Genomic DNA, 18,261 nt, shown 5'->3' with positions numbered 1-18,261 from the left:
GCGCAATCAATAGATCCATTCAATAACCTGTAATACTTCGCAGGACAGTTTACAGTAATAGCGCATTCATCCATTTTACAGAAAATTAAGGCAATCAAGTTGAAATAACGGATCGGGGACACATCAGAGGTGTGCGTGTCGCCCTGTTCCGAGTTACGTAAAGCACTCGAGTACATTTCCATATCGGTTTGGAAAACACGGATCAAACGTCGGCACACATCCAAATGAAACACCTCTACATCAGCTTCTAATTTGAGTGTACGGTCGATTTGAGCAGTTAGGCAAAGAACCTGCAGTTGTTATGTGATATGGAACCGTGTGCATGTCCCTGGAGTGTGTCGCGATTATAATACAAATATTTCATGAGCAGGCAGTAGTAGTGACGTAATCACTCTAGGAGTGAATCGGTCTTGTTTTTATTGGTTAAATGCTATCAAAGATAACACATGTAAACGAGAAGAAATAGTACAGTATTCTATTAAAACTCACTCTCTAATGACCAGCATTGGATTGGAATATACCACATGATAGAACTTCTTGCACGCGTCTCGTGCTGCCCTACACGCAGAAGCGGAAACAGCTAGCAGACGACATCTTTTGGAAACACAACGGGACATATACTCTGAGAGTTACTTGGCGCGGTATTTATTGTGCCTCCGTATTAAGTGTTTTGGGTGTTAAATTCGTTAAAACTATATGTGTGCTGGGATTATCTTCAATGGCTTTGGATGAAAATTGCTCCAAAATTAAGCAGAATCAAAAAGGGCGAGTGCGGGACAGAAATGCACCACTTATCCGAGTAAGTAAATACAAATATCAAACAAAACTCTCAAATTTATCTGTACATTTTTATAAACAACTTTTAGAATTCTTATTAGTAATGTTTGTTTATATTCCCCGCACGTGCTTGGACGTCTGCTCGAGTTGTATGTTTATCATTGAGTAATGAACGAAGTAGAGTTTGTTGTGTTTATAGTTTTGGAGAAGTTTGTTTCTAAATGACTAAATGTCAAACTCCTTGTAGTATTTGGACTTTTAGAAGCTTCGCGGATATGCAGGATCACATATCATAATAGGGGCGAAATTTCCGCGAACGTGCAAGTTATATTGAACCATGGGATTGGATATGGCGGGCAAAAAGTAGGAATGTAACCACTTATTGATTGGGCATATAGAATTTCTACTCCCGTAATTTACTATTATTAATCAGAGTTGGGCAGACATGGCGGCCATATTGTGTTCTCCAAGCTTGGAGACTCTGCGCTGTTGCTAGGCAGCCAATGGCATAAAGCATATATAGGTGTTAATTGTAAAGGAAGACCATAATAACGAGGTTAAGGTGTTAATATATACATATATCTTATGTACATATATGGTATTATTGACATTCATTGGGACTATTTTTATGTATTTAAATATATTAGGGAATATCCGATGTTATTTATGGCCGACTCTTGGCATATCCATATAGATATATTTTCATTAGCTTTATTACCGTGTCTGACTTGAAGATGTTTCGATTGAATTTGGTTTGCAATCTGGCGCGACATAACCACAGAAAGCAAAGATGTCAATGTTTTATGATATTATAAGGCACAAGTTCAACTAAGTTACCATTAAAGGAATTTAGCTAAATTTAAATTGAACTTGCAAGTTTTGATTTACTTGTCTTATGGATTCAGAAACTTATAGTTGAAGGCGGTGGGCCGAATTTATATTTTAAAATTTCGGATTTCTTAGTTCAGTTGCTCTTATGTCACATACGTTACATGAAACAGAAACTTAGTTATAGTTGAAGGCGGTGGGCCGAATATATACATTTTAAAATATCGGATTTTTTTAGTTCAGTTGCCGTTATATGACTTACGTTACATGTTGACTATTGAGAAATGTTTGAATAAATATGTTCTCAGGGACATGAGTTAGATTTTGAGTTTTAACGTTACAAGTTGCTTTATATAGCTTTTACAACAAAGTGAACATTTGAGGTTTGAAATACTTAGTTTGACTTACGTTACGTTATTTACCTTACATATTAACATATTTGGTCATCGAATTAGTTGTATAGCGTTTATAAAATACTGAACGTTTGAGCTGCATATTAACATATTTGGTCATCGAATTATTTGTATAACGTTTATGAAAAATGGAACATTTGAGTTATATATTTGATAAAAAAGTTCGTACATTGTTCTGTTATATATCATAATATATTTGTTCATCGAATTATCTGAGTTATACTAGTATTACGTTACATAAGCTACAGATTGATACGGCAGTATATTTATCGAAATGGAACATTTGAGTTACAAATTGTAGGTTTGAGTTTTGTTAGACTTACGTTATATATAAAGAGAAATGGGGTTTAACGTCCACTCGACACAAACTAGGTCATTTCGAGACTAACATATGGGTCTTTAGTAGTGGGAGGAAACCGGAGGACCCGGAGAAAACCCACGAGGTTGGACGGAGGACCCGGAGAAAACCCACGAGGTTGGACGGGCGACCCTACTCCTTGTCACGTAAAACCGGGCAATCAAAACCACGCCAGTTGACTCAATGACAGACCTTATGATACAACGCGCACGCGCTAACCATTCGGCCAACCAACGCCCCTGATTTACGTTATATATTAGCAGTACGGTAAATACCGGCACATATTAACTGTGTAGTATTTGTTATCGAAAGGGAGACGATTGTTATGTATTTTGATTGAGCGATTCAGGGAGAAACAGTTTCTTAATTACATTGATTAGCAAATACGTGTACATGCAAATGGAAGTTTGGAAGTAAACATTGTATTGATTTGGCTGAATTTCTGTGACAAATACCAGCCTAATGTTGGGAATAGTATCCCTATCTTAAACTGTTAACTATATTTATAAATGTATGTGTAGCTAGCTATATGTTAGGGTGGCTTTAGTTTGTGACACATGAAGTGCACAGATGACCCATGTAACCGCCATTATTGTAACGGTGTCCTCAAATCTTATGGAGTTATGCACAAACAGAGCATGCTTAAAGTGAAATTTTTATATCAAAGAACTTTTAGTTTATGTTATAACCCTATTTTATGCCTACTTTATAATTTATGTAAGCAATTTTAATTAAATCCAGGTGCCCATATAATATGATAATTATACACTGTATTGGAATAAAAATTATAACAAACAACAACTCTTAACAGATTTGATAACAGTTCTCATTCAGAGGGTTTCGTATTTTTTATGGTTCGGACAATTTTAATTTTATATTGGTGTGTGTGACTTGTATGTCATAATGTTTCTTTCTAAAGAATAGAGCGTCCCAATACTTGTCATGGAGGTTTTCGATCTATTACAAATGTCAATTGTGGCGGGTGGGGTCTCGACCTTGAAAATTTATGTTTTGGTTTGAATATGGAAGTGGAAGTGACATCGGGTTGACCTATAGATAGTAAGATGAATCCGTCTCGTGCATAATACGTGTCACAATTTACAGCCCAATACAGCAATATTATAGAGAGGATAAACGCGAGTTACCAAATCTAATAATGACGTCAACTATCCTGTAACGTCACAAATTCCCATAAACGAGATTTAAACATTTAAACGTGTTAATATTAATCGCCATCTTACTCTTACTGACGTAAATTTGGGACTGTAGAGATGATCGTATTGCACTGGGTCGTTTCAAGAAACATTCAAAATATATATATTTTTTGTAATGTTGATTATTTGGATGCTTTAGGAATATGAAATGGGTATTCTAAATGGGCATGTGCCTTGTAATCTATAACATTCTGTTTAATCTAAGTTAAACGGGCATTATGGAAGATTAGACAGTTCTCACTATAATAGTTAAAAACTGGATAATGTAAAAGGAATATGCAGAAACTTTCAGTCAAATTGCTCTACTCTAAACCGAGATATTAGCCTTTGAATTTTAGACCTAGTCTCGAACATCATTACAAAAGTCAGTACGATAAAAACATAGTCTTGATAATCCATTTTTGGATTAAATCATCAATGAATGTTGAGCAGCAAATCCAGTGAAAATCCGACACATAAGATCACATCGAGAGTTGATTAAGTTCTTTTCATGTTAATAAATGTCTATTTAATAGTTTATATAACCTTTCAGACCCAAAGAAAGACCTGCAATAGGCAGATTTAGCTCTTGCATAATGTATGTTTAAACATCCACATTTTATTCAACATCCAAATCTGGGTCATGAACAATACAAATATAGCTTGATTGACGTCCGGGATAAATAATGCATAATCAGACGAAACGAGATTACACCCCTACGACGTTCTTTATGTTTTAACATTAAAGAAATGAGTTTGAAATGCCTGAGGGCCGTGGTAGTCGAGTGATTGGGTAGCTGAGCACTAGACGAGAATGGTCTGGTTCAGATACTTAGTGGGATGAAACAACGTACACATTAACATGCACTTGAAGCAACAATAGGACCTGGAATTCGTAAGACTGCGGCACCTATGCTGTTTATAAAATTTATTTCCTTTGGCACTGCGCACTTGACTTCAGTAATTAGTATGATTCTTGGTGCCCCGCCCCCCACTCCCCTCCCCCGTTATGATAACATTTTCGAAAAACTGACTGTAAATGGTGCTTTCTATATTATATCTTGAGTACCAGACCCCCAGAGACTACAAACCATTGAATGTAATTTACTATTTCAAAGTACGACCTTACTAATTCACCAAGAAAACTGCGTAAATTCAGGACTAAATAGGGTCCCCAAACTACGTGAGAATATTAACTTCTTTAGGGATCCAACCCTGCCTAATCATGTTGACAATAGCCCCCGCTCCCCCTCCTCCCCATTCCCTTCCAACCGTCTGTAAACCCTTATTTCTAGCAGTTGGTATGTTACACTCTTCTGGACACAACTTCAAAGCTTTGTACAAATTCGATTACCTATAACTTGGCCCACTTATTATACTGAACTATCATGATTGAAAACATTGTTACAGTCTCTAGTAAAATTAGCCAATTTTTCCAACGATTTATTGGAGATAGAATAGTAATAGTATTGGCATATGGTCAACAGTCAACACTAGAATGAGAACTGATGTGTATTTTGAAATCTCTGAATATGGTCATTGTGTCGGAGCTCTACATTATCCAGACAATGTCCTGCGAAGCAAAGTGTCAATGTTTGATTATAAATCTCTGAAAAGAGACGGTACTTCAACTTAGCCAGATCACACAGCTGGAGACCTTATACCACTTGGTAGTTACTGTCGTGGATAGTTATATTATTATAACACCCAGAGTTATCGGACATTGGGGGTATATGTTGGACATGACTAGATATATTACGTTATTAGGGGTATATGTTGGACATGACTAGATATATATTTACGTTATTGGGGGTATATGTTGCACATCACTAGATATATACGTTATTGGGGATATATGTTGGAAATCACTAGATATATTACGTCATTGGGGGTATATGTTGGACATCACTAAATATATTACGTCGTTGTGTATATATGTTGGACATCACTACTCACTAGAGGTATTACTTATATATTTTGGTCATCACTAGAGATATTACGTCATTGGGTATATATGTGGAACATCACTATAGATATTACGTCATTGTGTATATGTGTGGGACATTACGTTACGATAGATAATGATAGAGACATTACAACAATAATCCCATCAATTAGAGATAACGCATATTTACTGTCAAGAAAGGTTGCTAGACACATTACATCATAGGGAAGTTGGATGGTTTAGTGGTTTAACACGTGCGCGTGAAATCATAAGGTCTGTCATTGAGTCAAGTGGTGCGGTTTCGATTCCCCATTAGCACGTGACAAGGAGAAGGGTCGCCTGTCCTACTTCGTGGGTTCCCTGCGGGTCCTGCGGTTTCCGCCCACTGCTAAAGACCCCTACGCGCAAGCGAATTGTTGGAATGAATCTCTCTCTCCCTCTCTCCCTCTCTCTCTCTCTCTCTCTCTCTCTCTCTCATTATATCATACTATTGCACTGGGAAATTGGGCTCTAAAGAAATTATATATTAAAGTTTTCATTACTTTTGTGACCTTTGATACGACAGTAGGTATGTTTAAATTGATTTGCTGAAACTTGCATTGATATGTACAAGACATAAATGCGCTATTTGTGTAGACTTGGGCCTTGATCGTAGAGGGGAATTAATTGAAGAACTTGTTTTACTTCTGTTTGCGATACTCTGGGGAAATCACCCGACATCTCAAAAACCCATTTGTATTTTATTTATCTGCATGTTGCGTTACATAATGCGTCATTAAAATTTGTCGAGCCGCCATTATGAAGTTGGCAACGCTCCGAAAGCATGTGGTAAGTGCACAAGGGAGGCAATCGGCCTTAATGAATTCGATAATAAAGACAATTGACTAGGATATTTCTTTCTTGGTCATTGTTAGTGAAATGGACAGGTTGATATCGAGTATCTGTTAAATTCATGATCATCCATCAAAGTCGGGGTTCAGTTAGAACAATCGGATGTGTGTACAACTGAAGTTATCGTCTCTTTATCGTTAAATGAGATTCAATTAAATCCACAGAAACTTTTGAACAAAATAGTAATTTTAATGCAAATTCTTTACTAGTCAGTCAAGGCAGTGGCATTGCGATTGCATTCAATTTATTTGAATGGCCAATTTAATCTTATTAACGACATATGACTTTTCGACAGATTGCTTTTGTTATGTCAACAAACGTTGGAAAATATTTGAAAATCGCCAGACATTTTTATTACCGGCATGTGACTTTTCGAGATTGTGCTGTAATTCTGTCACTGACTAGTGAATAATATCTGAAAATCCTAGAAAGTACATTTTAAACTTCTATAACAATAACGTTGTTTCTATTAAAAAGTTCTATAGCAGTGACTTTATTTCCATTTGAAATGTCTATAGCAATGTCGTTATTTCTATTAGAAAGTTCTATAACAATGACGTTATTTCCATGATAAAATTCTATAACAATGCCGTTATTTCCCTAAGAAAGTTCTATAACAATGCCGTTATTTCCATTTGAAATGTCTATAGCAGTGGTTCTCAACTTTTTTTGCACACGGCACACATTGGAACACGCATGAAAAAATAGCGGCACAGATGGCAAAATATATATGAAAAATATTTGAATTTTGCGAAATAAAATCATGATAAATCAGACGGCATACAACCGTAGACAGAGACACGTCATAGACACATAGAATTACTCAAACTAAATAAAGAAAAACACAGCTATGAACTTATCAGTAGACACCAGTGAATACTCAATTAGGATCACGTGGTTTTTACATTTTCTTATTGTGCTGTTCAAAATTTCGCGGCACACTTAGCAAGATTAAATCACTGGGGTATAGCAATTTCGTTATTTTCATTTGAAAGTTCTATAGCAATGTCGTTATTTTCATTTGAAAGTTCTATAGCAATGTCGTTATTTTCATTTGAAAGTTCTATTGCTATGACGTTTTGGGGAAAAAAGAAATGGAACTAAAAACTACTTTGGTACTTTCTATATTTGTATTCTTGATTTCCCTAATTATATTACATGCTTTTACACAACAGAGAATATATATTGATATTGTTTTTTTTAGACATGAGCTCAGTCGATTCATTTAAATTCCCAATCAAATCTATTTTATACATAAACAAATTGTGAACTGATTATTTTTTTTTTATTATTATAATATACATCAATTTAATTGTCTGTGAGAGATAAGAAACCATATTCTTTGCTCGTTATTTTTAATTGTCTGTGTATTTTTGTTGTTTTCTATAAATAACCATTGCATTCATGAATAACTAACGCCCCCAGAGAACTACAGTATACATTTATTTACATACATATCTTCTATTGTAGCTTGTAATCACAAAGTGGCCGTATACCGGCATCTCTATTTATATCCACGGTCGCCCTTTCATGATACATAACCTTATTAACTTTAAATATACAATACAGGACAACTGCTGAACACAACATAGACCGAACAAAGATGGAATGAAATGTGGCTTCGATTTTTGCCTACTCTTCGTCAAATTTGAACTGACCTTTATTGGTCGCACGGCCGGCATTACTTGCAAGGGGACACTACTCGTGCTCGCAAGGGGACACTACTCGTACTCGCAAGGGGACACTACTCTCAAGCGGTCACCCGACTGATAAATACCGAGGATCTTTCTCGGTCAACGCCAGGGCCTTACAACCCCCCTCCCCCCCCCCCCAAAAAAAAACAAACCAAATTGAAATGTATTACAGTTTCCTAAATTACTTTAATACATATGCCCTTATGGCAAATAATTTTTCCTTAACTGTAAATTTTGGAGTTAAACCGAAGACTGTGATTGTTCCCGTAATCATAGTTATTTGATTTAACAAAATATCACTATTATTACTCTAGAATAAACCAGCTTGTTAGTACCATTTTGATGAACCGGCTCCTGTTTGTATTACAGCCAGGTGCTCAATGATACCTTATAATCTGTTTTGGAAAAAAAGTTGAAATTTCGGGCCTTCGCACAAATATCTGTCACAAAGGATTGATTTTGCAGTCTTTATCAAAAGAATTCTTTCAACGTTTTTTTTTTATTATTTCAAGGTAGTGTAAAGTTAGTATAACCGTTATTTAAAGGAATTCTTTCACTAGGTTTATTTTTTCTAAATTTAAATATAGGTTTGTTTTGTTTAAAATGAAAATGTAATGCAGCACAACATTTATTAAGATAATTATTTTACTGTTTGTTTTAAAGTCATCTTATGTAGTATATCGCGGATTAAAAGAATTCGGTCACAGGGTTTTTGTATACATTAATGTAATGTGGTGTAACCTTTATTAAAAAAATTCTTCTTTTATTAATTCCTTTTATTGTGATATAGCACAGTTCTCTCGTGTAAAAAAAACTAAACTACAAATGTACTTCATTTGAAAATGGCCATATGATGGTGTTTAACCTCATTCATTTAATTTCTTGAATAAAGACCATAAATCAATTCCATCAATTAGGAATAAATCTATGTCAGATCTAAATTTAATTGTATCGATCGATATTCTCTGCTTAATCCTCTCGAACCATGAATATTTCAAGGTAGGGTTTCCCCAGAAGGAAACTTTACAGAGTTGAATGATTTTGTTTTTTAGTCCACAAGGAGAAAATCGTCAAGATGTGTTTTTTCTCATCTAATATCTGAAGTAAAGAATGGGAATTATGATTGATTGAATATCTGTTTAAGTCGAATCAGAGAAAAAAAAACAAGGACAAACAAGCTCAACACTTGAATGTGAAAACAGTATCTTTTGTTGGTCGGCTTATAATGTGTGTGTATGTTGTAAACGGCGTTGTTTTAACGAGTAAATTATTTATAAGCCTGCCCGTGTTATAATGATAATTAAATATTATGAAATCAATGTTGTTTATAAGCTGGGGTGACACGTGGTGCAAGTCGCGTGGCTTCTATGACAACCAGGAACAATGGAACAGGTCGTCGAATCGATTTCAACCGCATCAAAATAGAAATAAAAATGTATAAAAATGTAATAATGATTTACAAATGCTTTTGGCGGTAAATATATAGTAAAGCACGTCTTTGATTTTACAAGGCCGTATAATTCAAAATACACTTAGAATTGTACAACTGGAGACATTGGTGCAAGTCGCGGGATGTTGTTTTTACAGCTTCAACAAAATATCAACATGGTCAAAACGTATATACAGATATGTAAATACACTGCGATTCCGTTCAAATAATTCTTGATTACATGGAATAATATCAGAATTAAATCGTCTATAATGACATTTTCAGACTTTGTCTGGCTTAAAAGGTTTTCAATGCAAGGGGTGCTACTTTTGCCAGGACAGCGGTGCTTCTGACTGCATTTTGTCTAAGTAAATCCGTAGATGATCGTTTCAAGTCCATACCCCACTTGTCATGTAAAGGGTGACATGGAATGGGGTAAAAAAAAAAATCTAAACAGGTCTTCATTTTCTCTTGAAATAGCTATAGTTTGGCTATTAATAGTTCTAGCTAATCTATTATCGAATAAAATATTTATGAACATTGTGAAGTTGAAACCAATGAATAAAATGGGATTCAAAGTCCTGCTTAATGGGCATGTCACATGCAGGGCGTTCCCACCTTCTCGTCATCGACTTTTGTCAATGGATCCTTTACGTCAACGAGTACAGGAACACGCCTGCATCTTCTGACAAGGGAAACCTCTGCTAAACAATCTGATTGGTCCGTATAGTTTGTGACCCAGCGCTTCATACTCACTGGGACATTGAGGGCGCGGTTCAGCGTCGGAAGCGAAGCAACTCGTTGATTCTGTATAGCTGTCGTTTTATTGAAACGGTTGGAATATTAAAAATAGCCAGGGGATAGGTCACCAAAGAGGAAGGAAACCCACTAACACATTCGATTACGTCTTGAACAAACTCGTGATTTGCAACGACATTCATCAAGCTGTTGATTCGGAACACAAACGGTCGATTCAGGTCTTAACCGAACTATTCACGAGAAAGAGATAGGGTTTAACGTCCACTCAATGATATTTCAATGATTCGCTTTCGCGTAGGAGTCTTTGGCTTCTGGGGTGGGGGCGGAGAAAACCCACGAGGTTGGACATGCGACCCTACTCCTTGTCACGTACAAACGAGGAATCGAAACGTGCACATGTTACCCCCCCCCCCCTTCCCAACAAACAAAACAAAACAATAAGAAAAAAAAAACGATTAGACCAAGCAAGGTTATAGCACCACGGGGTCAAAAATAGGTTTAACTGCAATAGATTACAGGAAATTGAAAACTTTTAGAACTTCAGTCAGATAACTATAAATAGCAACAGGTGTCGTGCACGAATCAAATATACACGCCAATAAGATTTTATTGGCTTTAACCGTTTTGACATAGTTTTGTTTTTTTTTAAATTGTTTTATATGTCTGTAGAAGTTTTACAAAAGTTTTACTTATCCTCACAAATTTTACCACTTTTCATTGAAAGGTTTACTTGTTTATAAACGTTGTACAAAAGTTTACAGCATTTTACAAAGTTTTACAGAGTTTTATAAAAGTTTTACAAAATTTTTGCTTATTTTCCAAACGTTTGACCAAAGTTTTTACCAATCTGAAGAGTTTCACTTTGGTTTTTCTTATCTGTGAAAGATTGATCAATATTTCAGCTATCTTTAAAAGATAAACCTTATTGTAACTATGGATTACTGAATATTCCAGAACTATTAATATTCTCTATTGATTGTATTTTAAAGTGATTCAATTGTAAATGATACAATAGTTTGTAACCGATTAGTAAACTTATAAATTTTTGATTCTTGTTGGGGTACCACGGTCTTAATGTTTCATCAAATGTTATAACACTGTCTCTTAGCTCATTCTAATGTGCAACTATATATTAATAAATGGCACGGAGGGAGATTATGAACATGTACAGTTTGACATATGCACGTAAAAGATCTCTTGGCAGTGTATTCGATATAAGAGTAGGCCATAGTGTCGCTGCCCGTGTATGCCCGTCTTTATTAGCCAAGTCTGAGCAGAACAGTAGGACGTTAAACCCCATTTCATTTCATTACATGTTGACGTTTTGACGAGGATAGTTAAATCATCAGCTACTCATACGTCATAACCCACAAATACTTACAAACATATAATTGATATATTTGATGAAATTAAAGTAGCTAACTCTCGATGGAGTGTCACTTTAAAGTAGCTAAGTCTCGAACTCAATATCATCAAAAATCTTCTACATTGAAAACACGAATTATTTGTCAGTTCAAATCAACATTGGTCTTGTGATCTTACAGGGATAAGATGGGCTTCTGATATCCAATATTCAAGACAAAATAAACATTTTACTATTGGTACACGAATCGTGTACCATAATGCGTTTCAGCGCCATTTGGAACAAGGGACTCAAAGAACGCGGCTAGACATATTCCATAAGTCATGTCAAATGGTGACACTATATATTCTTATCTGGAGAGCATGTACAATAAATATCATCGGTGTAGACTGGAATAACCAGACGCTAAGTATTGCTATTAATTGAAACTTCTGGCGTATTTCGCCGAACATAACTGATTAGATATTACAGTAAAAACAGAAACGGTTGAATATAAATCAGTTTATATACATTCACATTATATTATTATATGCGTTGCGACCCATTTGTGTCAATTTCTTGGTCCCAAATATTAGCGATTTAGCTCCTTTAAACATATTTTAAAACGTAGTAATGATAAAGAAGAGCAGTAGTATATTAACGGAGCTAAACCTCTGACTTAAAATTTTCCATAAAATTCGCAATTAAAAACACGGATTAATGATCAATATCGATCCATTTCAATCAATATTGAAATTGTTATCTTGTCGTGAAAATAAGGGAACTCTAATATCCAATATTTAAGGCATAATAAACATTTTAACATCAGTACACGAGTCGTGATTTTAGGTGTCATTTGTAATTTATACCAGGTTCCCACTACGTTGCGATATTGTTACCACTGCGTTGCTATATCGTTACCACTGCGTTGCGATATTGGTACCACTGCGTTGCGATATTGTTACCACTGCGTTGCGATATTGTTACCACTGCGTTGCGATATTGTTACCACTGCGTTACGATTTTAATTACATAAACGCAACAGTCTCTGTATCAAAATAATATATTATTGTTTTTGGATATGTTTTTCTTTGTTGTTTATTCACCTATTTCTTTTATATAGCCATATTAATTTGTGTATTTCTGAGAAAGCTCATGTACGCTTTGCCTGTTTCTGGATCACTTTCAATTTCTAAATAAAATATTGTTTTTAAAAAAAGAAATTAAAGAAATTTTGTTTCGTAACGCATCTGTTTACTTTTCATTGTTATTTTCAAATTATATGGTCTATAAACAAATAGTATATTGTTTTTAGAAATATATATATGTATACGATCTGTTATGTCGTGTTTGTAATTAATGGAGGTTTTTATCTCATTTGTCAAAACCAAGGATAAAACATTTGTTTACATAAAGTAATCGATTTTTATTATGCGTTTTATGAATTATTGTGTTTTGTTTTTTAACAAAAGAAAAAATCGCCCAAAAGAAGTCCTAATGCGTACGTCATTTGAGAAAGTTGCCTGTTTTGCTTGATGAGACAATGAACGATGTATGTGGTTATTATTGTGTGGTTTCTAGTCAAGCATACAGTTATCTTTATGAATATTTAATAGGTATGCAGCAATATATAGCTATTTTACTGATATTCTCTATATACACAACGTTAGATATTATAGTTTTTAATGTAATTGGGTATTTATAGAAACAACAAAAACAGCAATGATTAGCTACATGAAATACAAAATGAAGTTTTAACTATTCCTTTGTTTGGTGCAATGAAATGGAATGAAATGAAATGGGGTTTAGCGTCCTACTGTTCTGCTCCTATACGGGCCAATAAAGACGTGCGTACAATATACAGAGTGCTATGAGGGAAATTTTGCCCAGGCAGCGGCACTATGGCCTACTCTTATATTGAATTCCAACTTCCAAGAGATTGTTTACGTGCATGTCAATGTATACACGCGGTCACAGTTTTTCGTCCCATCCGAACGACTAGACAGCTGTCCTTGTCAGGCCCTGCGTCCTGCACCACTGACATGAGGCCAATGCAGAGATCGATCACGCGACCTCAGGATAACGGGCCAGTTTATACACGAGACAGAGTGTGTATAGGACAAGGTATGGGCGAGACAGGAAGTGTACTTTACTGGATATGCACGAGTCAGGCTATGTACGTGAACATCCCATACCACTTATGAATTTATTTTCTGCCATCTGGCAAATCCGTCAGTAAAGCAGGGCGTTAAACCCCATTTCCTTCCCTTTGTCTGGCCGATATTTAGTTTTATTTGAAAGCATTACAAAAAATAGAGGTTATTATAACAGTTTCACCAGATTTTTGTTATAAAAAAAGGACCAATGAAGGCATACATTTAAATATATTTTTCTGTTTTTGTGTAACCTAATTTAAATTTGACCTATATTATGTTGGTCTACTCTACATAAGATTTAACTATTTCTTTATGGACTGTCTGTTCTCTTTACAATCTGTTTTGAACCATTGTCATTGGTTAAAACCGTGATTGCCAGTGTTTCATTGGCTGAATGAAGGGTGTAAGTAGGTCTTACAGATTCAGTTCGAATTCGACGAGCAACTCCTTGAATGAAATTTAAGGTCGGACGTTTCCCTGCAAAAGGCAATGGGCCTTTATTTAGGAAACGAGATCGAATAGACCTACCAATCAATCTCACGTCTTCAATCCAAGCTGGAATAATAAGCCTACTATGTGACTTCTCTGGCAAATTTCTTCGGAAACACTTGTCTGCGATACCACCCGAGGTGAAAACGGACGTAAAACCTCCGAAGGAACGAAAGATTCGACGAAGAATGGATGGATCTTCGTTAGCCTGAGGGGTACAGATAAGAAGGGCGTTAAACCCAATTTCATTCTCATAAGGTAACCGCTTACGGAGTGTTAACCCATTTCCGTTATGTAAAAAGACAGCGTGCAATAGGTCGTTAATCTTAGCTTATCGGCCAATGATATATTTCCGTGTGTAATATAGTCTTTTCCCATGACAAATCTGTACGTCTACTATATTTTACTAGATGTCACTTCTAGTGTTTGTCATTTTCTTGTGAAATTGGATTATGAAAAATGAAAAGTGTTTGTGGCAACACGTTCACAAAATTAGCAGACACAAATTCGTTAAATAAAAAGATTTAGAATTAGACATTTTAAAAAAGGCTGCGTGACATGAACGTTCTTGGTTTAAATTTACCCAAATTGGTAAATCGTTTTGACAGTTGAAATTCAACGATGGTATGGGGGGGGGGGGCGAACTCTTAACTTTAGTTAACACTGCTAGGGGGAAAACTATTCTTAATCATGAACGTACCCTAACTTTAGCTAACATGGCTAATTTTGAATCTATGCTAACTTTATCTAACACGACTAGGGGAAATGCTATTCTTGAACGTAACCTGACTTTAGCTAACACGGCTAGGGGAAATGTTATTCTTGAACGACCTGACTTTATCTAACACGACTAGGGGAAATGCTATTCTTGAACGTAACCTGACTTTAGCTAACACGGCTAGGGGAAATGTTATTCTTGAACGACCTGACTTTATCTAACACGACTAGGGTAAATGCTATTCTTGAACGTAACCTGACTTTAGCTAACACTGCTAAGGGAAATGCTATTATTAACCTTGAACGTATTCTACTACTAGAAAGGTCATGGTTAATGGTCTTTTACCGTTAGTGTATGCTCTATCTGTTGGCCTGTCTGGAAGTATTTCGAAATATAAGTTTTTATTACGAATGATGTAAAAATAATTGAAATTACAAATATATAAATAGGGAGATGTGACGAAGGTTTCAATGCATCCCTCGGCGTGTGAGCTCTTAGAAAACTGGGTAGTTTTATCGTCACTAGAGGAACCACAGAAGGAGCTTGCTCAGTAAGTAGAACATCCCGAGATAGGTCTTAGTGGTGGCCGGTACAGCTCGTGCAGATTTTCCAGCCTGATTTCCCAAAGTCAGTGATGTAAGATGGAGAGTCTGGACGAAAATCTAAGGTCCTATGTACGCATTAGCGTGTACGTAAATGACCCTTAGGTAGTTGCAAATCAACGAAGAGTGGACTTAAACTCAAAATGTCTCTCATAGGTTATACTCGTCTTCATGAGCTCAGATGGTTGAGAAAAGTAGGACTTTAAACCCCATTCCATTTCTTGTCGGAATTGCACAACACCCTCGTGCATGTTACCAAACAACACAATGGCTATGGTACAGAAGTGACCATATAAAAGTCGATAGGGACATCACAGTGTATTTCTGAGACCTGAGTAATGAAATGTGGTTAAGCCTCTCGAATAAAAATAACATTTATTTCGTCGACGTTGACAAACGGCTAAATGGTGGTCAAGCAATATCGAAATGGCCGATTTCAAATTATAACGGACCGTGACTTAATACGATTAGCCCCCACAATAGTTCAATTTGAGTGTAAAATGGACAAGAAGGGTATTGGAAAATGTCATATATATTTGGCGGTTTTATTGAGCTCGGCTTGGTCAATGTTGACGTTATTGACCAACGTACTTGAAGCTTGTATTGGACACGGCAATGGTTAAGTAAATGAAGAGGGTATTTGGTCCTACACAGAAATCACTATGTAAAACAAATGAAGAATGTAACATAGGCAAATTCTAGGTAGACCAAGTAATTGAAACCGTCTGGGTTAACTTGTACATTTATGTTGTTAGTCATTCAAATGAAAAGGTTAAAGGTTAGAGGTAAAAGGGGAAGTAGCGTGTGACGTACCCGGATCTTGTTCGTTTAGGATGGTCACATCAATACTTTACTTCGGTCATTTTGAGACTAACATACTTGTACAATTATATTATTGGTCTTTCGCGTGGAAAGGTTAAAGGTGAGAGGTTAAAAGTTGTAGGTTAAAGTGAATGTGACACCAACGGTTGCTCTGTTGGACCCGTGTCTTCGTCGCTTTAGTTTAACCATTCTGAAACTAGTGTAAATTAATTTTATTTCTATAGTTCGATCATAGGAGTCTGACATTCTATCCGTATATATATGCATACACCATGTCTAACCAGACAATATATAATAAAAAAAAAACCAGGAATGCAATGCCTGTTGAAGACTCGATTTTACCTGCCGCCATGCGCTGACGTCACACAAAATCAATCCGCAGTGACTAAACCATTGAAACAAATGTCAAAGATATTTTTAGCCTTTCTCTCCCTTTCCATTTTCCCCCTTTTGCATGGCTGTTTTTGTTGACTTTTGGGTATAGAATCGAAGAAGAGGGTTTGCATATACATTTTCTGCCAGGTTTTGGTGAATATTCATCATTTTGAGGCGGAAGTATACAAGACTTCAGAGGTTGGTTAGGTTTTTGTGTGACGTCAGCGCATGGCGGCAGTGACAAAATGGAAATGGACGAAAGTAATGTAAATATTGGAAACAAGTGGCTATGATATCGTTTTGTGTGAGTATTTATGCAAATCAAAACGACTAGATTGAAGAAAAAACATATCTGAGTGAATCGACAGAGGTTTGATTGCCTGACATTACGAATTGTTGAAAAAAAAACGGGGGGCGAGGTGTCTGGTCAATGTGTCGTTTATGTTCCCTACTATTTATTACACGTGACCTCGTTTTTAGTCCATTATCGCCGCAATCGTGTTCAAGAAGTGTAGCGAAGCATGCACAAAATACCATGGTAATATATTCGATACTTAAGTCCACTCTACCGACATAATTTACCCACGGCATTTATAAAGCATACATTTGTAGTGTCACTAAGTTCAAGGGTGGGGAACACCGAAAAGAAAAACATCAATGAAATAATAAATATATGAAATGAGGTTTAACGTCCTACATTACCGTACCGAACGCACTAATAAAGACGAGCATGCACCATACATTGTGCTATGAGGGAACGCCCACTCTTTATCAAAATTCAAAGGTTAACCATGTTTTACGTGTACCTGTACGCTAATAAGTACACGGATGGGCACCGCTTTTGTCGTCCCATCCGAACGACTGGATGCTTGGCTGGGAAAACCCTAATACCATTCTCGTTCAACACCTGGATCTACCACGAGACTATCTGGCTAGTGAGAGAGCGCCACCGTTTCAACCCGAGTTACAGATCCCCCTTGGTCCTCTCTAAAATCTATAAAACTGCAGATGCAACAAAGGGCAATTCCTGTAACGGTAAAAAAATAAATTACTCTTACTTTTCTGCACGCAAAGTAATTTTACGTTAGACAATATCGGCCATCTTTAATTTGCTCTAGGCTGGAGGTTTTTATTCAAGCAAATAGCGTCCCGCTAATTGCTATTAATTAAAAATGTGTCTTTATTGAGGAAAGAGTTAATTTCCCCCTTTATTGTATCAATTATCATACTTAAGGCCAATATGACAGACATCCTTGTACTGGAGAGTACACGATGGATGAATAAAAACTACAAAACAACATTATCTTCTTGTATTAGAGATAAATGAATGAGTGGAATGGGGGTTTACTCTGCCCCCCCCCCACACACACACTGCCAAAGACCCGTAAGAGCAAGCGAATTTTTTTAAATATAATTGAACCATGTGTTAGTCCCGAAATGACCTAGTTTGTGTGGAGTGGACGTTAAACA

General features: G+C 36.1%; 1 protein-coding gene across 1 annotated transcript in view; it reads left to right on the top strand.

Moving 5' to 3' along the window:
* The first annotated feature begins 649 nt into the window (after window positions 1-649).
* Window positions 650-18,261, top strand: part of LOC126807891 (innexin unc-9) — a 129,455-nt gene continuing 111,843 nt past the window's right edge. The window contains exon 1 of the mRNA XM_050532762.2: window positions 650-799. Within this exon, the coding sequence (XP_050388719.1) occupies window positions 729-799 (71 nt within the window). The 5' untranslated portion in view covers window positions 650-728. The remainder of the gene's footprint in view (window positions 800-18,261) is intronic.

Source organism: Patella vulgata, chromosome 9 (genome assembly GCF_932274485.2).
Source record: "Patella vulgata chromosome 9, xgPatVulg1.2, whole genome shotgun sequence".
Taxonomy (NCBI): Eukaryota; Metazoa; Mollusca; class Gastropoda; family Patellidae; genus Patella; species Patella vulgata.
Note: the sequence above shows the minus strand (reverse complement) of the source record. Positions and strands in the feature narration are given on the sequence as shown.